Source organism: Ranitomeya imitator, chromosome 4 (genome assembly GCF_032444005.1).
Source record: "Ranitomeya imitator isolate aRanImi1 chromosome 4, aRanImi1.pri, whole genome shotgun sequence".
NCBI classification, from domain to species: Eukaryota; Metazoa; Chordata; class Amphibia; order Anura; family Dendrobatidae; genus Ranitomeya; species Ranitomeya imitator.
In genome coordinates, this window is record NC_091285.1 from 568,974,669 (window position 1) to 568,999,454 (window position 24,786).

At 43.9% G+C, this 24,786-nt stretch overlaps 1 protein-coding gene across 2 annotated transcripts in view; it reads left to right on the forward strand.

Annotated features, from left to right (window-relative positions):
• LOC138676738 (probable E3 SUMO-protein ligase RNF212) overlaps window positions 1-24,786 on the forward strand; it is a 91,616-nt gene that overhangs the window by 17,338 nt on the left and 49,492 nt on the right. Inside the window, exon 2 of one of the 2 annotated variants that reach the window (XM_069766302.1) lies at window positions 15,194-15,334. The exons of the other annotated variant lie outside the window; for it this stretch is intronic. Within the exon in view, the coding sequence (XP_069622403.1) occupies window positions 15,223-15,334 (112 nt within the window). The 5' untranslated portion in view covers window positions 15,194-15,222. The remainder of the gene's footprint in view (window positions 1-15,193; window positions 15,335-24,786) is intronic. 2 annotated transcript variants of the gene reach the window in all.

Sequence of the window (24,786 nt, forward strand, 5' to 3'; positions counted from 1 at the left end):
GCGGTGACGCTGACCAGTGGTCGGGAGGCTGGCGGTGACGCTGACTAGTGGTCGGGAGGCTGGCGGTGACGCTGATCAGTGGTCGGGAGGCTGGCGGTGACGCTGACCAGTGGTCGGGTGGCTGGCGGTGACGCTAACCAGTGGTCGGGAGGCTGGCGGTGACGCTGACCAGTGGTCGGGAGGCTGGCGGTGACGCTGACTAGTGGTCGGGAGGCTGGCGGTGACGCTGATCAGTGGTCGGGAGGCTGGCGGTGACGCTGACCAGTGGTCGGGAGGCTGGCGGTGACGCTGACCAGTGGTCGGGAGGCTGGCGGTGACGCTGACCAGTGGTCGGGAGGCTGGCGGTGACGCTGACCAGTGGTCGGGAGGCTGGCGGTGACGCTGACCAGTGGTCGGGAGGCTGGCGGTGACGCTGACCAGTGGTCGGGAGGCTGGCGGTGACGCTGACCAGTTGTCGGGAGGATGTCGGTGACGCTGACCAGTGGTCGGGAGGCTGGCGGTGACGCTGAGTAGTGGTCGGGAGGCTGGCGGGGAGGCTGGCGGTGACGGCAAACCAGTGGAGTTTTTAATCTTTTTTTTTTTTTTAATTCTGAACTTTGTAGAAATAAAAAAAGTTTCAATTTTCCTATCGCCATGACAGCACCCCTACGAGAGAGAGGGGATCCGCCCACATTCCGGACAGGAACCTACAGGATTTAAAGGGGCGGTCCCCCTCATCACTCCAGTTTGGGTTCCTGTCCGGACGGCGGGAGCCTGCAGACAGCAGCTTACCCGGGCCTCCATGCCTCTGCGCGGTATCTTCTAAGAACGGCAGAATCGGGGGCTCGGAAGCAGCGTCGGGGGTGTCCTGCGTGCAGACCCCCCCTCGTCTGGCCATGAAGAGCGCGTCCCAGGAGTCGGGCATTGCCGTCCTGGTCCGCGGTTGAGCGCGGTGTGCAGCGTCCACACCGGCGCTGGTGAACCCGGAAGTAATTGGTACGCTTCCGGGGTAAGCCGGGGGAGGAGCGCTGCAGCGCTGTAAAAGAGCGGCGCCTAGGGAATGATGCATGCAGCATGTCCTCAGTAGGGGACACCGAGCACCCTCATGGAGAGGGAACGGAGCAGCGCAGTAAGAGCGGTAGCGGCCGCTCCAGGAGAAGCAGCAGCAGCGTGGTACGGGGGCAGCAGCGTGCGAGCGCCCCAGCGTCACATTTGGATCCTACTCCTCCAGAACCGGTATTCACAGAATCAGCCTGATGGTGAGTGTTAAATCAGACACCTGGTGCTGATATGGTCTGTTATTTGTGCTTTGTTTTAGGGGGAAAAAAACCGCTAAATCTAAACATAAGCAATGTGCTTTATGCATGACTCCAATGCCTGACAGTTATACCAAAAGGCTGTGTCAGGCTTGCATCTCTCAGACCTTAGAAGAGGAAGCTCCCCTTCGGTCATCAGACCTTAGAGCGGTCATCAGGGAGGAAATTAGCTATTCCCTTAGAAGCAGCCGCCAGGAAAGGTCAGGCAGGGACGTATCGCCAGGATCTAGTCTGTCCCTGCAAGAAGGGGAATGTTCCCGCTCTTCATCTCCATCCTCCTCAGATGAAGAGGGAAGGCCTTGTTTCTCGGTGGATAACATGGACATGTTAGTTAAAGGAGTCCGAGCTACCATGGGTGTTGCAGAGAGCAAGGAACCAAGGTCCGCACAGGACATAATGTTTGCGGGCTTGTGCCAGAGGAGTCGTAAGGCATTCCCGATTGTGGATACGGTTAAGACTCTTATAAAGAGAGAATGGGATAAACAGGATAAAGGTTTCCTCCCGTCATCAGCCAAAATAAGGTATCCCTTTGAAGACAATGATCTGGCAGAGTGGATGAAAGTCGATGCAGCGGTGGCTTCTACGTCTAAAGCCGGTACTTTGCCGCTGGAGGACGTGGGCCTTCTGAAAGATCCGTCAGACAGGAAGGCGGACATGTTTTTGAGAAAAGTATGGGAGTCAACTGCAGGGGCGTTCAAACCTGCAATCTCTAGCACGTGTACGGCTAGATCCGTCATGGTGTGGATATCCCAGCTGGAGGAACAGCTGAAGTCCAAGGTGCCCAGAGACAAGATGCTGAATTCCCTTTCGCAAATACGTGAAGGGGTGGCGTATTTAGCGGATGCATCAGTGGATTCTTTAAAACTAGCGGCAAGATCAGCAGGTCTCTCAAACGCTGCTCGCCGTGCCTTATAGCTTAAGACCTGGAAAGGTGATGCCCAGGTGAAAGCTAAACTGTGTACAATACCGTGTAGGGGTGAGAACCTGTTTGGCCCGGTATTGGATGATATCCTAGCTAAGGGCTCATCTCCACTTGTGAGAAAAACGGACGAGTGCAATCCGATAAAAAATCGGATTGCACTCGGACCAATGTTTTTCAATAGGTGACAATCCATTAGCGATTTTTTTTTTTTTTTTTTTCCCCCCCCCCAGCCGAAATCGGACTGAGAAAAATCTGTGTCGGCTGAGAAAAAAATCGCAGCATGCTGCGTATTGCTGAGATTCTCGGACGAGACTCGCCAATGCAAGTCAATGGGTGCGAGAGAAAAAACGCACAGCACTCGCACCATGCGAGTGCTGTCCGATTTTTACGCACCCGTGTCCTTAGAAAAGCCGGCAATTCAGTGCAGAGTACAGTAAAATCACACTGACAGGTTAGATGAGAGTAGATATATACACATAGAATAGGTATATATACATATATATATATATCAGGGAGACACCTATATATATATATATATATATATATATATATATATATATATATATATATATATATATATATATATATATATATATATATTTATATTTAATACAGCGCTAGATAGCTTAAAAGCTGGTAATTCAATTACCGGCTTTTGCTTTCTCCTTCCTAAACCCGACATGATATGAGACCTGGTTTACATACAGTAAACCATCTCATATCACCATTTTTTTTGCATATTCCACACTACTAATGTCAGTAGTGTGTATATGCAAAATTTGGGCGTTCTAGCTATTATATTTAAGGGTTAAATGGCGGAAAAAATTGGCGTGGGCTCCCGCGCAATTTTCTCCGCCATTTAACCCTTAAATATAATAGCTAGAACGCCCAAATTTTGCATATACACACTACTGACATTAGTAGTGTGGAATATGCAAAAAAAATGGTGATATGAGATGGTTTACTGTATGTAAACCAGGTCTCATATCATGTCGGGTTTAGGAAGGAGAAAGCAAAAGCCGGTAATTGAATTACAAGCTTTTAAGCTATCTAGCGCTGTATTATTTATATATATATATATATATATATATATATATATATATATATATATATATATGTGTGTATATATCTACTCTCATCTAACCTGTCACTGTGATTTTACTGTACTCTGCGCTGAATTACCGGCTTTTCAAAGGAGACCTGTGCGTAAAAATCGGACAGCAATACGGATGTCATACGGATGTTGCAATAAAAAAATCGCATGGCACTCGCAGACATTACATCAGTTTTTTCGGTCCGTAAATCGGACCATTTTTTTTCTCACACAAGTGGAGATGAGCCCTAAGGCTGAGGATAGGAAGAAAGGTTTTCCTAAAGCTTTCAATCCTACCTTTAGGAATATCTTCAGGAGACGCTTCTAATACAGAAGATCTTACCACAACCGAGACTGGGAACCAACAGAACCGAAAAAGAAAGGTTCGGACTTTAATGCTTCATCATCTTCCTCAAGAAGAAGAAGGAATTATCGTTAATAAAGATCTTCCAGTAGGGGGCAGGTTAAAATACTTCTATGCTCAGAGGGCCAAAATAACTTCGAGCAATTGGGTTCTGGGTATAATTAATTCAGGGTTAAAATTAGAGTTCCGGGAAAGACCTTCTGAATTTTATATCTTGACTGCCCCTGATTCCTTAGACCAACAAAAGGCCCTTGAAAAAGAGGTCCAAATGTTAAGACGGAAGAAAGTCATAGTAGAGGTTCCAAAACATCTGCAGGGGAAAGGGTTCTATTCCCCTTTATTTTTAATCTCCAAGCCAGATGGATCCTTTCGAACCATCATAAACTTACGGAGATTGAACAAACATCTAGAGTATCATGCCTTTAAGATGGAATCTATTAAAACGGCGACTAAACTTCTTTTTCCTAGATGTTATGACAGTCCTGGATTTAAAAGATGCGTATTACCATCTGCCCATTCACCAGGATCATCAACAATTCCTCAGAATGGCGGTGCGCTTAAACGACCAGGTCAGACACTTTCAGTTTGCTGCAATGCCCTTTGGTCTATCTATGGCACCGAGGGTGTTTACTAAAGTCATGGCAGAAGTAATGGCCCATGTCAGAGAACAGGATACATTAATTGTACCCTACTTGGATGACTTCCTGGTAGTGGGGAATTCCTTTTGCCAGTGTAGTACTCGCCTAAATCAGGGGTCCCCAACTCCAGTCCTCAAGGCCCACCAACATGTCATGTTTTCAGGATTTCCTTAGTCTTGCCCAGGTATTAATTGCATCACCTGTGCAATGCAAAGGAAATCCTGAAAACATGACCTGTTGGTGGGCCTTGAGGACTGGAGTTGGGGACCCCTGGCCTAAATCATGTAATATCTTCCTTACAGGACTTGGGTTGGATAGTCAATATGGAGAAGTCAAGACTCGAACCATCAACAACTCAGACTTTCCTAGGTATTCTGCTAGATTCGGAAGAGCAACAATGTTTCCTTCCGGAAGAGAAAAAGCAGAGGATTGTGCACAAAGTCAGTACGGTAACAAGGAAACCAGATCTGACTTTAAGAGACGCTATGTCCCTTCTGGGATCCCTAACGTCTTGCATACCAGCCGTCCAGTGGGCTCAATTCCACACTCGAGTGTTGCAGGCCCAAGTCTTGGATACAGAGAGGAGTCTTCAAGGGCAATTAGGCGGAAGACTCAGGCTGTCCACCGCCACTCTACACAGTCTGAGATGGTGGTTAAACAGGAGACATTTAGAAAAAGGAGTACGCTGGAGTGTAGTGCCAGACAACACGGTCACAACCGATGCCAGTCCAATAGGTTGGGGAGCTCATATAGGAGATGTTTGGACTCAAGGGCAATGGTCTCTCTTAGAGGCTCAAGAGTCCTCAAATTGGAAAGAGCTCATGGCAGTAAAGAAGGCCTTACTCAGGTTGCTTCCATCTCTGCAGGATTCACATGTAAGAGTCCAGACAGACAACACAACAGTAGTGGCGTATCTCAACCATCAAGGGGGTACAAGGTCAAGATCCCTAATGAACACCGCCACAGACATACTCAAAGTAGCCGAAGCCCACTGTCGCTCTCTATCAGCTGTTCACATTCGGGGAGAGCTCAACACAGAGGCAGATTACCTCAGCCGTCATTCTCTACGTCAGGGAGAATGGGTTCTAAATCGACGGGTGTTCAGACAGATAGTAGACCTGTGGGGATTGCCCGTTATCGATCTATTTGCAACGAGAGAGAACAGGTAGACCAGGAAGTTCGCTTCTCTTCGGGTGGCGGACAAGCCCTGTATAATAGACTCCCTTCAAATACACTGGGATTTCCCTCTGGCTTATGCGTTTCCCCCAATGTGTCTGATCCCTATAGTACTCGGGAAGATCAGGGAAGAGAGGGCGAGAGTGATCCTGATTGCCCCCTTTTGGCCCAGGAGGGCATGGTTCTCGCTACTCAGGGCAATGTCTGTGTCCGACCCCTGGGTACTGCCAACCAGCCCGGAGCTTCTTTCTCAGGGTCCATTCAGTTACCCCAATGTGGAATCCCTGCATCTGACGGCGTGGAATTTGAGAGGGAGTTATTGAGGAGAAGAGGGTTTTCAGAGGCTCTCATATCTACCCTTTTAAATAGCCGGAAAGAAGTTACCACTAAAATCTATGCTAAAACTTGGAAAAAGTTCCTTGCCTTCTACCAAAATCCCTTTTCTGGTAAGGCCCCAATTCGGCTATTCTGGAGTTTTTACAGAAAGTCCGAGAATTGGGCTTGGCGGTAAATACCCTTAGAGTCCAAGTATCAGCTTTGGGAGCGTTATATAACAGCGATGTGGCGGGAAATAGGTGGGTTTCCCGATTTTTTTTTTATTAGGGCCACTGAACGTAGTAACCCAGTGTATATTCCTAGATTACCACCATGGGATTTAAATTTGGTTTTAGACGCCTTAACAGAACCCCCCTTTGAGCCATTAGATTCTGTCTCCATAAAAAATTTAACCTTAAAAACAGCCTTCCTAGTAGCCCTGACCTCTGCTAGGAGAGTGAGTGACTTACAAGCTTTGTCGATAGATCCTCCTTATTTAATGGTCTTTCAGGACAGGGTAGTGTAAAAACCTGATCCAGCATACCTACCAAAAGTAGCTTCCAAATTTCATAGAAGTCAGGAAATAATTTTACCATCTTTCTGTGACAATCCGAATTCAGCTGACGAGCAGAAATATCACGTTAGATGTCAGAAGAACTCTATTAGAGTATCTACACAAGACAGAACATTGGAGGCAGAGTAGGGCTCTGTTTTGTTTCCTTTCAGAATCCAAGGAAAGGGGCGAGTGTAACAAAAGCGTCTATCGCCAGATGGATAAGAGATGCCATATATCTTGCTTATACTTCTAAAGGCCAGACACCACCAGATGGCATCAGGGCCCACTCTACTCGAGCCATGGCCTCATCCTGGGCGGAAAGAGCGGACGTCTCCATAGACGTAATATGTAAGGCGGCAACGTGGTCATCTCCTTCCACCTTTTATAGACATTATCGTCTTGATTTATCTTCAGAGGCCAATTTAGAGTTTGGCCGTACAGTACTTAGTGCTGTAGTCCCTCCCAGGTGATTGATCTTTGAAAATCTCTCGTAGGGGTGCTGTCGTGGCGATAGGAAAACCGGTTTTTACGTACCGGTAATAGGATTTTACGGAGCCACGACAGCACCCGCACATTCCCCCCCCCCCCCCCCCCGTAGTTATTCACTGGTTTCTGCACCCTTTGGGGAAAGTGTGCTTGTTAAAAAATCACTCTTTAGAAGGTGATGGTATTTAGTAATGTTTAAGTATATATGTTATGTACTAACTCAATGGCGGTGTCCCTTATACTCTGAAACACAAACTGGAGTGATGAGGGGGACCGCCCCTTTAAATCCTGTAGGTTCCTGTCCGGAATGTGGGCGGATCCCCTCTCTCTCGTAGGGGTGCTGTCGTGGCTCCGTAAAATCCTATTACTATTAAAATCCCAGTACGTAAAAAACGGTTTTCTGAGATCCTTAAAGGGAAGGTCCAAAGTAGTTTTCAACCTAAATTCCTATTTAATGCCTTATTCTAAGCTATTATCTAATATACTTGAATTAAAAGTCCCCTGTCCTTCCCTGAGTACACTATAACTGCTTTTCTATTTTTTTTCTTACTTCCTTTTTGATGACGCTTCATTTGAGAATCCCATAGCATGCTGGATGCTCAAACGAATTCCCATCAGCGGACAGAGGTTGTGGTCAGTGCCGCAGCCTCTGCCCCCTTCATAACACAAAGTGTCATCAGTGACACCTGTTTCAGTGGCTGGGCTAGTTCCTGCGCAACTTATGCTGTGTGATGTGCACAATGACAGCTCGCGCTCTCTGTTGCCGACTCTGATCAGCAATTACGAGACAGCAACTGAGCAGTTTCAGAGAACCCAGTGTGCAGAGACAAATGCCTCCCCTTGCAAGTGATGTCTCTGCACTCCGGGCATCCTGACAATGCGCTCTGGTGCCGGCTGGTTATTGCTGATCTGAGCTAGTGAGAGAGTGCGCTGTTATTGTGCACATCACACAGGGAATAGCTCAGCCCCTGAAACGAGCGTCACTGATGACACTTCTTTACAAGAGTGAATAAGAGGCTGTGGTCAGAGTCTGCAGCCTCTGCCCCCCTGATATAACCAACAAGAAAAGAATAGCATGCACAAAAGAAGGGATCACCGCAAATAGTAGCAAAACATAACAATTTTATTATAACACCACACATAAACACTACAAAAATCATAAAAACAGTTAAAATTGCACAACAAAGTACAAAGATGAATGAAAACCAGACCCAAAATAAGGTCAACCACGGTGCCCCCCTATATATATATATATATATATATATATATATATGCAAGAAGCTGCCTAATCTATCGATGCATGCAAGGGATACAAAAAAGGGATGGTGACTCCCTCATACAACCAGACCCCTATGGAGCCCTATGGAGAACAACCTGAACAAGGTGAGGTAACCCATACAACCTGATAGAATAAGGCGGGTGTCCAAGGCAGCATTCCTGGCAATAATAACAGGGTGATAATGGCAGATGGCAATAAAGAAGGGGGAATGACACCGGGCACAGAAGCCCAACGCGTGTCGCCAGTAAAACTGGCTTCTTCAGGGGCCCCTGCTATTCTTTTCTTGTTGGTTATACTATGTTCCTGTAGCATGTTGAAGGTGATCCCGGGCGGCGGTGCCTGCCTCTACTTTGTTGTTCATACTCTGCCCCCCTGATGACGCTTGTTTTGAGTATCCCAGCATGCACTCGGATTCTCAATAGAATCGTCCTCAAAAGGCAAGTGAAAAAAAAAAATATAAAAGCAGTTAGCTAGGGAAGGATAGGGGATTTTCAATTCAAGTATATTAGTAAATAGTTTAGATTAATCATTAACCCCTTCACCACCTTGGACATCCAGTACACCCTGGTTAGGAAGAGCAGGTGATTTTGCGCACACCGAGTGCGCACGATCGCCGCTGGGTACCAGATGATTCTGACACCTGGCACTTTAACCCCCTAAATGCTAGCAATCATCGCATTTAGAAAGCAGAAGGAGGAAACCCCTCTGCCCTCCGGTCACCGTCCCCGCAACGTCATCGCAGCGGCACGATCATTGCCATGATGACCCAATGTCATCATGACGACATTTGGGTCACCAGGCTCTAGCAGACTTGTTAATCATGCGCAGTGCTCGATCTAACAAGTTTGTATGATAGCAGACTGTCCCTTCTAATGTATTGAAATGCGTTAGGCTGCGTGCTCACGATCAGGAATAGCGGTGTTTTGCATACAGCACATTTGCACTGTGTCCAAAACGCTGTGTTCTACGTTAGAAGAACAGTTGATGGGATTTATAGAAATTCCAAAGATTTCACTTCTTACATTGCTTGAGTGATTTTGTATTTGTTTATTTTGTATTTAGTATTTTGTAAATTCTACAATAGCTCAGAAACCGGACAGTATAATCCTCCATACAGTATTATGGGTATCACATAGTGCTCCATACAGAATAATGAGACTCGTATATTGCTCCATACAGTATTATGGGCACCACATAGTGCTCCATACAGAATGAGCCCCATATATTGCTCCATACAGTATTATCGGCACCACATAGTGCTCCATACAGAATAATGAGCCCCATATATTGCTCCATACAGTATTATGGGCACCACATAGTGCTCCATACAGAATGAGCCCCATATATTGCTCCATACAGTATTATCGGCACCACATAGTGCTCCATACAGAATAATGAGCCTCATATATTGCTCCATACAGTATTATGGGCACCACATAATAATGAGCCTCCTACACAGTGTTCCAAATTATTATGCAAATTGGATTTAAGTGTCATAAAGATTTAATTGTTTTGTTTTTCAAATAAACTCATGGATGGTATTGTGTATCAGGTCTCAATGGATCACTGAAATCAATCTTAAACACATGATCATTAGTTTTCCAGGTGATTCTAATTAAAGGAAAACTACTTAAAAATGATGTTCCACATTATTAAGCAGGTCACAGGTTTCAAGCAATATGTGAAATAAAAAGGATCTCTCTGCTGCTGAAAAGCATCAAATAGTGCAATGCCTTGGACAAGGTATGAAAACATTAGATATTTCACGAAAACTTAAGAGTGATCATCATACAGTGAAGAGATTTGTGACTGAAACAGAGCACAGACAGAGTTCATGCAGATAAAGGCATAATGAGGAAGGTTTCTACCAGACAAATTAATTTGATTAAGAGGGCTGCTGCCAAAATACCATTACAAAGCAGCAAACAGTTATTGGAAGCTGCTGGTGCCTCTGGAGTCCCTCGAACCTCAGTCTTGTTTACTGATGAGTGTCGAGCAACCCTGATGGGCCAGAGGCCGGATCAGTAAAGGGCAGAGACCTCCACTCCGACGCCAGCAAGGTGGAGGTGGGGTATTGGTATGGGCTGGGACCTTTTCGGGTTGAGAATGGAGTGAAGCTCAACTCCCAGACCTACTGCCAGTTTCTGGAAGACTTCTTCAAGCAGCGGTACAGGAAGAAGTCGGTATCGTTCAAGAGAAACATGATTTTCATGCAGGACAATGCTCCATCACTTGCCTCCAACTACACCACAACGTGGCTGGACAGTAAAGGTCTCAAAGAAGAAAAAATAATCACATGGCCCCCTTGTTCACCTGATCTGGACCCCATAGAGAACCTGTGGTCCCTCATAAAATGTGAGATCTACAGGGAGGGAAAACAGTCCACCTCTCGGAACAGTGTCTGGGAGGCTGTGGTGGCTGCTGCACGCAATGTTGATCGTAAACAGATCAAGCAACTGACAGAATCTATGGATGGAGGCTGTTGATTGTCATCATAATGAAAGGTGGCTATATTGGTCACTAATTTTTTGGGGGTTTTGTTTTTGCATATCAGAAATGTTTATTTCTAAATTTTGTGCAGTTATATTGGTTTACCTGGTGAAAACAAACAAGTGAGATGGGAATATATTTGGTTTTTATGAAGTTGCCTAATAATTCTGCACAGTAATGGTTACCTGCACAAACAGATATCCTCCTAAGATAGCCAAATCTAAAAAAAAAAACACTCCAACTTCCAAAAATATTAAGCTTTGATATTTGAGTCTTTTGGGTTGATTTAGAACATAGTTGTTGATCAATAATAAAAATAATCCCCTAAAATGCAACTTGCCTAATAATTCTGCACACAGTGTAATTCTTCAGTATATGATGGGCCCCATATGATGCTCCAATATATAATAGGCCCCATATGATGCTCCAGTATATAATGGGCCCCATATAATGCTCCAGTATATAATGGGCCCATATAATTCTTTATATGCTGGGCCCCATATAATGCTCCAGTATATGCTGGGCCCCATATAATGCTCCAGTATATAATGGGCCCCATATAATGCTCCAGTATATAATAAGCCCCATATTATGCTCCATTATCTAATGGGCCCATATAATTCTGCATATGCTGGGACCCATATAATGCTCCAATGTATAATGGGCCCCATATAATGCTCCAGTATATGATGGGCACCATATAATTCTTCAGTATATAATGAGAACCATGTAATGCTCCAGTATATAATGAGCACCATATAATGCTCCTTTATATAATGGGCACCATGTAATGCTCCTTCATATAATGGGCCCCATATAATGCTCCAGTATATAATGGACCCCATACGATGCTCCAGTATACGATGGGCCCCATATATTGCTCCAGTATATGATGGGCCCCATATATTGCTCCAAACATTAAATGAAAATGAAATACCTCTCCTTGCCGGCTGCTGCTCTGTTCCGGACTACTCAGCGTCGCCATCTTTTGGCTCTGCACTGTGACTGTTCAGGCAGAGGGGCACACTAGTGACATTATCGCTTCCTCTGACCGGAAACGTAACAGAGTCAGGAGACGTGGAAAACTTTGCGGTGGAGGAATGGAGAGAGATAAGTATTGCATGTACCGAGGCCCTGAGCAAGCGGGAGGGGGTCCACTCGGCGCTGGAAATGGCCCCCATAGTTCGCCAGTGTCGCTGATGGCAAATGGGCTTCCTCCGCCTGCTCAGGGCTCTAGCACTTGCCCAGGTGCTGACGCTGGCCCTGCATGACACCCTCAAACGAGTCCAGCAAAATCTGATCTCCAATATGGCTCATCTTCCCGCCTGACCTTTGCACTGTGCCTCAGAAGTAGTTTTCGACCACATTTGGTGTATCTTCGTACTCAGGAGAAATTGGACAACAAATTTTGGGGTACAGTTTCTCCTGTTATCCTTGTGAAAATTAAAATATTTGGAGCTAAAACAACATTTTTGGGTAAAAAATATATTATTTTTCATTTTCACAGATCAACATTGTAAAATTCTGTGAAGCATCTGTGGGTTCAAGGTGCTAACCACACATCTAGATAAATTCCTTGAGGGGTCTAGTTTCCATAATGGGGTCACTCGTGGGGGTTTTCCACTGTTTAGGCACATTGGGGGCCTCTCCAAATGCGACATGACACCGGCAGACCATTTTATCAAAGTCACTTCTCTTTTTCTGAGCCCTGTCGTGCACCCAAACAGTAGTTTACCCCTGCATATAGGGTATCTGCATACTCAAGAGAAATAGGGCAACAAATTTGAGGTTCCATTTTCTCCTGTTACGCTTTGGGCTTTAGTAAAGATAGAGGGAATTGTAAACGGTTCCAAATCAATTGCATCAAAACTTTAGGGCATCTGCTTAAAAGCTGAAGATGAAGAATTTAATTTTTATCTACTAAAGAATTGCTTCGCCAAAAGAAGATGAAAGTTTTGAAATGGCCCAGGCCTAGATCCAATTGAAAATGTGGGTGTCCTGACGAGGGCGCTGTACACAGGAGATGCCCTTACAATCTGACAGATTTGGAGCCTTACTGCAAGAAAGAATGTGCAAAGATTGCAAATTCTAGGTGTGCCATCCTGATAGACTAATACCCATACATACTGATTGTTGTCATAAATTCAAAGAGTGTCAACAAAATATTAGTTTAAGGATGTGCATATTTATGCAATCACGTTACTTTAGTTCATTAGTTTTCTTTTTTTAACCTGAAAATTTTCATTTTAATTTTCAATTGAATTATACATATTCTGGGTGATATTATTGGTAGGAAACATTCCGAAATGTTTTTGTCTTGGTACTTTTTATTTATGATAAAAGCCTAGCATTTTAATAGGGGTGTGAAGACTTTTTCTATTCACTGTAGATGACAAAGATGTCTGAAATTGTTTTGGCCTCATGCCCCTTGAAAGTGTGACATGGACTGGACTGTCACCAACAACATTCTGACAGTGCTTGCAGCAGAGCCTAAAAATAAAGAGGCCCAGGAACAGGGAGACGTGACTAAGGCCGGTTTCACAGATCAATTACAGCCTGCGATGTCCGGACTGGCTGCAGGTCTCCTGTTCTGAAGTCCATAGTCACAGCCAGTCCAGACTTCACTGTCCATTAGTTAATGTGTGAAATCAACCTACAGTTAGGGCCAGAAATATTTGGACAGTGACACAAGTTTTGTTATTTTAGCTGTTTACAAAAACATGTTCAGAAATACAATTATATATATATAATATGGGCTGAAAGTGCACACTCCCAGCTGCAATATGATAGTTTCCACATCCAAATCGGAGAAAGGGTTTAGGAATCATAGCTCTGTAATGCATAGCGTCCTCTTTTTCAAGGGACCAAAAGTAATTGGACAATGGACTCTAAGGGCTGCAATTAACTCTGAAGGCGTCTCCCTCGTTAACCTGTAATCAATGAAGTAGTTAAAAGGTCAGGGGTGGATTCCAGGTGTGTGGTTTTGCATTTGGAAGCTGTTGCTGTGAGCAGACAACATGCGGTCAAAGGAACTCTCAATTGAGGTGAAGCAGAACATCCTGAGGCTGAAAAAAAAGAAAAAATCCATCAGAGAGATAGCAGACATGCTTGGAGTAGCAAAATCAACAGTTGGGTACATTCTGAGAAAAAAGGAATTGACTGGTGAGCTTGGGAACTCAAAAAGGCCTGGGCATCCACGGATGACAACAGTGGTGGATGATCGCCGCATACTTAATTTGGTGAAGAAGAACCCGTTCACAACATCAACTGAAGTCCAGAACACTCTCAGTGAAGTAGGTGTATCTGTCTCTAAGTCAACAGTAAAGAGAAGACTCCATGACAGTAAATACAAATGGTTCACATCTAGATGCAAACCATTCATCAATACCAAAAATAGACAGGCCAGAGTTAAATTTGCAGAAAAACACCTCAAGAAGCCAGCTCAGTTCTGGAAAAGTATTCTATGGACAGATGAGACAAAGATCAACCTGTACCAGAATGATGGGAAGAAAAAAGTTTGAAGAAGAAAGGGAACGGCACATGATCCAAGGCACACCACATCCTCTGTAAAACATGGTGGAGGCAACGTGATGGCATGGGCATGCATGGCTTTCAATGGCACTGGGTCACTTGTGTTTATTGATGACATAAGAGCAGACAAGAGTAGCCGGATGAATTCTGAAGTGTACCGGGATATACTTTCAGCCCAGATTCAGCCAAATGCTGCAAAGTTGATTGGACGGCGCTTCATAGTACAGATGGACAATGACCCCAAGCATACAGCCAAAGCTACCCAGGAGTTCATGAGTGCCAAAAAGTGGAACATTCTGCAATAGCCAAGTCAATCTCCAGATCTAAACCCAATTGAGCATGCATTTCACTTGCTCAAATCCAGACTTAAGACGGAAAGACCCACAAACAAGCAAGACCTGAAGGCTGCGGCTGTAAAGGCCTGGCAAAGCATTAAGAAGGAGGAAACCCAGCGTTTGGTGATGTCCATGGGTTCCAGACTTAAGGCAGTGATTGCCTCCAAAGGATTTGCAACAAAATATTGAAAATAAAAATATTTTGTTTGGGTTATGTTTATTTGTCCAATTACTTTTGACCTCCTAAAATGTGGAGTGTTTGTAAAGAAATGTGTACAATTCCTACATTTTCTATCAGATATTTTTGTTCAACCCTTCAAATTAAACGTTACAATCTGCACTTGAATTCTGTTGTAGAGGTTTCATTTCAAATCCAATGTGGTGGCATGCAGAGCCCAACTAGCGAAAATTGTGTCACTGTCCAAATATTTCTGGCCCTAACTGTATATTTGTTGCCCAAGAGATTTACCTGCCCTCTTTCTCTCCGGGAGGTTTTTTGTATCACTTTATGTACTATCTGTTGTTGTACGATCCAAATTGTATGATAATTCAGAACCTATCGCTTCCCAGATTTCTTTTACTCTGTCAGAATAAAATAATTCTTCTTGGAGATTTTACTATCAGGTTTGTAAGTATTTGATTTCTTTTTTTTTTTTTTTTTTTTTTCTCATTACACAAATAAAATAAATTTATTTTTTTATACTTTTCTGTAGGCACCTCTAATCATACTAAGCAGAACAAAATGAATGATCTGGTACGGTGTAACCTCTGCTTTCAGCAGCCTGGCAGAAAAGCCTCTCGATTTTCCATAACAAGCTGCGGTCATGTTTTCTGCGAACAATGCCTGCGGAAAGGTACTATGACCATGTATTACATGTGAACTGAGCTAGAACCAAACACCGTCTATCAAAGAGTGCCTTTCACCAAATATTTTATGTTGAACTGGAATTTTTTAAATTTCGCCTCTCCGTTGCAGATATGTTAGCAAAGCATTTTGTACCTAATAAATTCACTTTAAGTCCAAGTAGGTGTTTTATCAGATCGTTTTTACTAAAGGTGTGTACTCTTTGTTTTCTTCTATAAATTGCCCTATCATAAGCAGACAGCTACACAGCAGAAGATTAACACCCCCACTATACCTAGGTTTCTCAGCATGTTAGAATTTATTATATAGTTCTGATCTCCTGGTCTAACCTCCTGTATGATTAGAAAGTTCTGGGAGCTTTGAGAACAGATGACTTGCACCTTTCAGATAGGGTGCCTGTGGGAGAAACAGCACAGCTGACTTTAGCTGTGTTCTATTACAAACCCTTTTATCAGCTCTCCTACTCTCTAGCACTGTCAGCTCTGCTGTACTGCCCCTTGTCCACACTGCCTCGTCCACACTTATGTCTGTTGTACTCGCATCAACCTTTGAGCACAACAGACATACAGTCATGGCCAAAAGTATTGACACCCCTGCAATTCTGTCAGATAATACACAGTTTCTTCCTGAAAATGATTGCAAACACAAATTATTTGGTATTGTTATCTTCATTTAACTTGTCTTAAATGAGAAAACACAAAAGAGAATGAAGCAAAAAAAAAAAACATTGATCATTTCACACAAAACTCCAAAAATGGGCCAGACAAAAGTATTGGCACCCTCAGCCTAATACTTGGTTGCACAACCTTTAGCCAAAATAACTGCGACCAACCGCTTCCGGTAACCATCAATGAGTTTCTTACAATGCTCTGCTGGAATTTTAGACCATTCTTCTTTGGCAAACTGCTCCAGCTCCCTGATATTTGAAGGGTGCCTTCTCCAAGCTGCCATTTTTAGATCTCTCCACAGGTGTTCTATGGGATTCAGGTCTGGACTCATTGCTGGCCACCTTAGAAGTATCCAGTGCTTTCTCTCAAACCATTTTCTAGTGCTTTTTGAAGTGTGTTTTGGGTCATTGTCCTGCTGGAAGACCCATGACCTCTGAGGGAGACCCAGCTTTCTCACACTGGGCCCTACATTATGCTGCAAAATTTGTTGGTAGTCTTCAGACTTCATAATGCCATACACACGGTCAAGCAGTCCAGTGCCAGAGGCAGCAAAGCAATCCCAAAACATCAGGGAACCTCCGCCATGTTTGACTGTAGGAACCGTGTTCTTTTCTTTGAATGCCTCTTTTTTCTCCTGTTAACTTTATGTTGATGGAGAAGGCAGTGTGGGGAAAGTAGCATTACAGCAGAGGTGACCGTTCTATGAGAGGAGGAGAGGTGATAGAAAGATTTGTAAAGTGACATAGCAAAACTCAGATGCACTTTCTAATTGTGCAGCAGGATAGACCTGGAGATCAGAGCTGTGTTATTACACCTCACACACTGAGGATATAGTTGGGGAGTGTTCTTTTTCTGCTGCGTTGATGCCTTCTTGTCAATCAACATCTCATACAGGGGGAACTACACACCCCCAGTGAAAATTTCTGTTAACACTCATTTGGACTTAACAAAAGTTAACTCATTAGGTGCCAAATAATTTGATTGCTAATATTTTTGCAACTGCGAATCAAAATAAAAGAACATGTTTTCTTCCCCTCTGCAGCCACTATTAATTTGTGTGTCCAGTGCAGGGGAGACACTGCACAAGGAGACAGGGCAGGGACCAGCCCCTGAAACGAGCATCACTGATAACGCTTTAATTACCAGCGGCAAACGAGGCAAAGGGGAATGTCTGGATGATCCAGCATTACCCCCTCACCCGATGACGCTTAGTTTCTGGACGAAAAGGGGAGTGACAGCACTTTCAGCCAGCACATAACGATTTGTTTGAGAATCCCAGTGAAAGATGGGATAGTCAAACAAATCGTCCTAGGAAGTGGGTAATATAAACAATCCTAAGTTGCAGTACAGAGTGAATGGTAGGAAATATTACCATGACTTAAAGGGGTTTTACCACGGGCAAAAGTTTTAATCAGTACATCTTGGAATAATTATTTCTACAATTGGATGTGTGTTTAAAATCTTCCTGTGCTGAGATAATCTTATAAATTGTGTACTGTCTAATGGCCGTGTCTGACCATACAGGGACATGGTCTGATCATACCACAACTCCTGGGCAGGGGAGGAAGCAAAAGGAGTATACACAGCAGGGAATTACAGCTGACTCTTTTTTTTTAAGTAAAACATTGCTTAAAAACAGACAGGGAAATGTGTTATCTCACAGAAGGAATCATCTGTGATCCCGTGCTGTAATGTCTGTATACTCTTTTCCTTCCTCCCCTGCCCAGGAACTATGGTATGATCAGACCATGTCCCTGTACGGTCAGACACAGCCTTTAACTATTCCTTATACATTCTGCTGCACATTATATCCATTATTTTACAGATTAATAGCCAAAACTTGGAGTATTTTGGATGAAGTGAATCTTGTCTATTGGTACTTCTCCTCCCAATAGTATCCACTCCTTGCTTTCAAAAGCTTAATCAAAACAGCAAATCTTAAAGTGGACTAAGCAAAGAGGACTGTCCAATGTGGGCAACCATTTAAATGTATTACAAATATTACTCTGACTCCCATGAAATGTGGAAAATCATCATCTGTTGGGATATCACAAACTGTTTGTAGTGATCTGTAATGGACCGAGCATGCCACCCTATTATGGCTATACAGTGCCTTGCAAAAGTATTCGGGCCCCCTGGAACTTTTCAACCTTTTCCCACATATCATGCTTCAAACATAAAGATACCAAATGTAAATTTTTGGTGAAGAATCAACAACAAGTGGAACACAATTGTGAAGTTGAACTAAATTTATTGGTTACCGTATATACTCGAGTATAAGCCGACCCCCCCCCCCCTAATTTTGCCACAAAAAACTGGGAAAAAGTATTGACTTGAGTATAAGCCTAGGGTAGGAAATGCAGAGGCTACCGGTGAATTTCAAAAATGAAAATAGATGCTCCATACCGTTCATTATTGCCTCATAGATGCTCCATATAAAGATGTGCCACATATAATGCTCCATATTGTTCATTATTGCCCTATAGATGCTGCATATAAAGCTGTGCCATATATAATGCTCCATACTGTTCATTATTGCCCCATAGATGTGCCATATAAAGCTGTGCCATATAGTGCTCTGCACCGTTCATTATTGCCCCATAGATGTGCCATATAAAGCTGTGCCATATAGTGCTCTGCACCGTTCATTATTGCCCCATAGATGTGCCATAGAAAGCTCTGCCATATAGTGCTCTGCACCGTTCATTATTGCCCCATAAAAAGCTGTGCCATATAAAACTGTGCCATATAGTGCTCTGCACCGTTCATTATTGCCCCATAGATGTGCCATAGAAAGCTCTGCCATATAGTGCTCTGCACCGTTCATTATTGCCCCATAAAAAGCTGTGCCATATAAAACTGTGCCATATAGTGCTCTGCACCGTTCATTATTGCCCCATAGATGTGCCATAGAAAGCTCTGCCATATAGTGCTCTGCACCGTTCATTATTGCCCCATAGATGTGCCATATAAAACTGTGCCATATAGTGCTCTGCAACGTTCATTATTGCCCCATAGATGTGCCATATAAAGCTGTGCCATATAGTGCTCTGCACCGTTCATTATTGCCCCATAGATGTGCCATATAAAGCTGTGCCATATAGTGCTCTGCACCGTTCATTATTGCCCCATAGATGTGCCATAGAAAGCTCTGCCATATAGTGCTCTGCACCGTTCATTATTGCCCCATAGATGTGCCATAGAAAGCTCTGCCATATAGTTCTCTGCACCGTCCAGTATTGCCCCATAGATGTGCCATAGAAAGCTCTGCCATATAGTGCTCTGCACCGTTCATTATGGTCCCATAGATGTGCCATAGAAAGCTCTGCCATATAATGCTCTGCACCGTTCATTATTGCCCCATAAAAAGCTGTGCCATATAAAACTGTGCCATATAGTGCTCTGCACCGTTCATTATTGCCCCATAGATGTGCCATAGAAAGCTCTGCCATATAGTGCTCTGCACCGTTCATTATTGCCCCATAAAAAGCTGTGCCATATAAAACTGTGCCATATAGTGCTCTGCACCGTTCATTATTGCCCCATAGATGTGCCATAGAAAGCTCTGCCATATAGTGCTCTGCACCGTTCATTATTGCCCCATAAAAAGCTGTGCCATATAAAACTGTGCCATATAGTGCTCTGCACCGTTCATTATTGCCCCATAGATGTGCCATAGAAAGCTCTGCCATATAGTGCTCTGCACCGTTCATTATTGCCCCATAGATGTGCCATATAAAACTGTGCTACCGGTATATATAATGCTGCGGCTTCTGCAATAAAAAAAAAATGGCATACTCGCCTCTCTTGCTTGCAGCTCCTCAGCATCCCGTCCCGGCGTCTCTCCGCACTGACTGTTCAGGCAGAGGGCGGCGCGCACACTATATGCACCGTTCATTATTGCCCCATAGATGTGCCATATAAAACTGTGCTACCGGTATATATAATGCTGCGGCTGCTGCAATAAAAAAAAAATGGCATACTCACCTCTCTTGCTTGCAGCTCCTCAGCATCCCGTCCCGGCGTCTCTCCGCACTGACTGTTCAGGCAGAGGGCGGCGCACACACTATATGCGTCATCGCGCCCTCTGACCTGCACAGTCAGAGCCAGAGGACGGGAAGATGGAGCGGCGCCCGGCGTGTGGAACGCGGACAGCTGGTCTTCGGGTGCCGCAGCCTCTTCCTCTATCAACGCTCACCGTTACCGCTCATTAGAGAGATGAATATGCGGCTCCACCCCTATGGGAGTGGAGTCCATATTCATTTCTCTAATGAGCGGTCCCACGTGACCGCTGAACAGGGGAAGAGCTGTGGCACCCGAAGACCGTGGGACGGGCAGGGGGAGCGCCAGGAGCCCCGGAAGCAGGTGAGTATGCCTCAGCCCTCTCTCCCCCTCACCCGCCGACCGTGACTCGAGTATAAGCCGAGATGGGCACTTTCAGCCCAAAAATTTGGGCTGAAAATCTCGGCTTATACTCGAGTATATACGGTATTTAAAATTTTTGTGGAAATTCAAAAACTGAAAAGTGGGGCGTGCAATATTATTCGACCCCTTTAACTTAATACTTTGTTGCGCCACCTTTTGCTGCAATTATAGCTGCAAGTCGCTTGGGGTATGTCTCTATTAGTTTTGTACATCGAGAGACTGAAATTCTTACCCATTCTTGCTTGGCAAACAGCTCGAGCTCAGTGAGGTTTGATGGAGATCGTTTGTGGAACAATTGTGTTCACTTGCTGATTCTTCACCAAAAATTTACATTTGGTATCTTTATGTTTTGAAGCATGATATGTGGGAAAAGGTTGAGAAGTTCAAGGGGGCCGAATACTTTCGCAAGGCACTGTATATGGAACTTTATGATGAATACTACTTCTTTATCAGGTGGTTCCACTCCAATATACAAAAAAGTTGCACTCTATCGTGCTAAAGCATGTCAATGAGAAATATATAAAATATGAATAGCAATACTGTTTCTGAATATTAGGAAAAAAATTAGACGCTTTGCACACAATTTGGCCAAATCATGCCTACCCATCAATCAACATCAAGATGGTCCCAAAAAACTGTTCGGTCCCTACGTATCAATATGAATACCTCTCTTAGCCTGATGAATGAATTCCTGGGTGAATGTGGATACCTCTCTCAGTAAAGCCTGCATTTATGGGTAGGTAGGAACCTGGCTCACAGACACAAAAAGAGGATTTAAAAAGCCTCCAAAACATTTTTAAAAAAGGCACAGAGAAAAAAGCAGAGATGAACGCCTGCTCAGGCCTCCAAAACAAATGCACTGGCAGGGTGCAGCGGACCCGATTAATGATGGCAGAAACACAGGTGCAACAATACCGATGAAACAATCACTTTCTATCCAGTGTTGGCTGCTTGGTATTTTAGTGCACAAAAAGATAAAAGATAATAGCCTGTGTGTGGCGTTTTTCACACAGACAATGCAGAGCATCTGGCTACCAGCCTATTAGTAACGCGCATGCAGGCGGGCTGCCCAGTGCTACAAAATGCCCAGTGCTACAAAATGCATGCTGTGTGAACAGAGGCCGCAGTTTACAGAGCCATCTTGGTCCAACTGCACCCTGCAAGATAAAGTGTGAAAAAAAACATATCAGTGTATGTAAAGTATTGGTTAATATTGGGGCCACAATACATAATCTGGTTTACGTTTGCCAGTCCTAACACTAAACATTAAACAAAGCTCACCGACACAAAAAGAGGTCTTAAAAATCAGGTAGGAACCTGCTGTAATTAAAATCACCACATGTTGAAGGGCGGAGTGCTCGGTCAGTAAGCTAACATACAAATGACAAAAGACTGACTGGCACATGCAAACTAGTGTGAATAGGTGCATACCAGGCTGAGCTACCGCCATATACAATATACAAATCATGCCTGCCCATCAACCAACGTCCAGGTGGTCTCAAAAAACTGGTGGGTCCCCACGTATCAATATGAATACCTCTCTTAGACTGATGTCTGAATTCCTGGGTGAATGTGGACACCTCAGTAAAGCCACTCCTTAAAAAAAATTACAAAATGTACACAAAATATATTATTTGCCTTAACATGCAAATATATTTTGGGGAAGATTATAAACATAACCACACACACACAGAAACATGCTGTTTGGCCAAACAGTTAAAACAAGTGTTATGTATCCTCAAAAAAAAAAATCAAAACAAAAGGCTGGGGAAAATGGAGTCACAGTTTGGGTTAACAGACTTTATGAAGAAAAAGTAAAAAGTTTTTTTTCACCAATAAAGTTAATATAAATTGTTAAGAGCAACACAAATACAAAACCATTATATCAAAATGTACAGATATGTACACCATTCACATGTAGCCAAAGAATGGGAAGGCAACAGTCATATGTCTCTAATGGGGTGGCTGCTCAAGATTTGCAGCTTTACATTTGCCGGGCATGGCACCTTCAGTAGAAATCTGTAAAGACCTCTGTCACCTGAGAAGCAAAGTTAGATGGCCTGTCCAAGTCTCAATCGACTGATTGAACACAGGGCCGGATTTAAGAGGTGGGTGGCCCGGGGCCCATTTTGGAGGGAGGCCCATTTTTCAAGGTGGTCCAATATGTAATTCAAAAGCACAAAATGAAACGAACACAAGTCTATTTACAAAAATCATTTACGCAGAGTAATTCGGGTAAAATCATTCATTTTTTACAATCCAGGCACTTTCCGTGATTTTCGTGCTGCAAAATCACTAATGATATTACTAAAGTCCAATTCACGCAGTATATCTGACTCAATGCTCATGACACACACACACACTTCATACTCACCCACTGCGACACTGTGAAGACTGATCCACTTCACCTCTGGATCTTCAGTCACTGAAGTCAGTGAAATCCTGCCGCGCTCCGCGGTGGAGAATCCTCTTCTCACGCTGACATCGTGGCTCCGCCTCCTTCCTCGAAGGTAGCTGAACAAACTCTCATCTAATCTAATCCAAGGGAGCGATCATATAGCTGAATAGGTAATGCCTAGAAGCTTCTGTTGGGATTGGAGAAGGCTGTCGCATGCCATAGGCTAAGCATTAGGTACAGGGAGGGTACTAAGGAAGTCTGGCTAGGCTAGCCAGGTCAGTGGATGCTGACGCAGGTCAGGTGCTATGACTCTGCCGCTCTGTGCCAGCCACTGAGATGTAGGACCGTAGCCAGCTCCCTACACTTTCAATAGTTTCTCTTTTGTTAAATATTCCTTATCATTAGAAAGGGTTCACAGCAAAGAGACGTGTATTGTACATGTTTTGAGATATTTATCCCTATATTGGTGGGAGGCCCCTGCTTGGTGGGTGGCCCAGGGCCCGGGCCCCTTGGTCCCCCCCCTAAATCCGGGCCTGATTGAACACCAAAGCCATTTTCAGGTCTGGGTTTTCATAACCAAGCACATAATTATGTCTGTCTGTTGTGGCCTCATCAAACTTCATTTCATCAATGAAGACTCTCCATTTATTCACCATGATCTTAGTGCACTCCATGAAGCGAAATGCCCGGCTCCGGCTGAGCTGTTGGTTGAATACTCTTTTCCGGGAATCCCGTAACCTACAATGGGTACGAATGCACAAGGTTTGGCAACAGTGATAAAGCTTCATCCCCTAACATGACAAAAGTGACCTGTAGGAGGCTTGACAGATTGTGGCCAAATGTTGAAGTGACTAGCTCCCTAGAGTCCTCAGTACTGTCATAGACACCAACTCCAACAGATTTGTCTGTTGCATCGACCACCTCCATCAGGGCAATAGAAAAATATTATTTTAGTTAAAGAATTGTGATCCTGATTGTGGTAGCTGTTGCACACATGTGCGTTATAACTATACATGATCAATGTATATGTTTTGTAGGTGCGTCCATGTTTATTTCTACAGTTATGCTCCAAGTATGTTGACACCACCTATAGTTGGGGAAATTGGCCACAGATCAAAGTCTACTGCCACCGGCAATTAAACCTCCAGGGTCAGACCAGGCATCACAATCTTCTGCAAATACTACCAGAACACATGGCATGTACTGTTTACAATATGTGAAGTTATAGATTTTCCCACATGAATTGCATGTGCAGACAGTGATGCATAAGGGTATGTGCACACGTCAGGTTTTTTTCCTGACAAAATCCGGAGAAATATGCCAGAAAATCGCGTTTTTTTCCGCGCGTTTTTCTCGCGTTTTTCTCGCGTTTTTTGCGCGGATTTTTTGCGGATTTTTTGCGTTTTTTTTTTTTTCCTGAATGCATGAAATCCGCAGAAAATCCGCAAAAAGAATGAGCATGGCCATTCTTTTTGCGGATTGCGTTTTTACGCATATATCTGCACAAAAAATGCGGAATGCATTCTAAATGATAGGATGCATAATTTGAGCGTTTTTTATGCGGATTTATAGCGTTTTTATTGGGAAAATCCGCAAAAAAACCGCGAAAAATCCGGACGTGTGCACATTACTCTCCCCCGTGAGAATTAAAGTAATGGAAAAAAACAGGACTGGCAATATATACAATTCCCCCTAAAAATATGCCACAAAAAGAACCAAACAATAAGGGCAAGAAACGTTAAATATCTTTGAACAAATAACATTTTGCTCAATGTGATGAGCAGCCTGACAACAGGACAGATCATTTGCCGCATGACTGTCTTCTCATGGCATTGATTTTCAGAAAGAGTGTGCACCCAATGATCAAACGCCAACATCAGCATGTGTTAAAAATCATTTTTTTCCAGGGTAACTGTATAAAATGGAAAAAAAAGGCAGGCAATTAGTGAG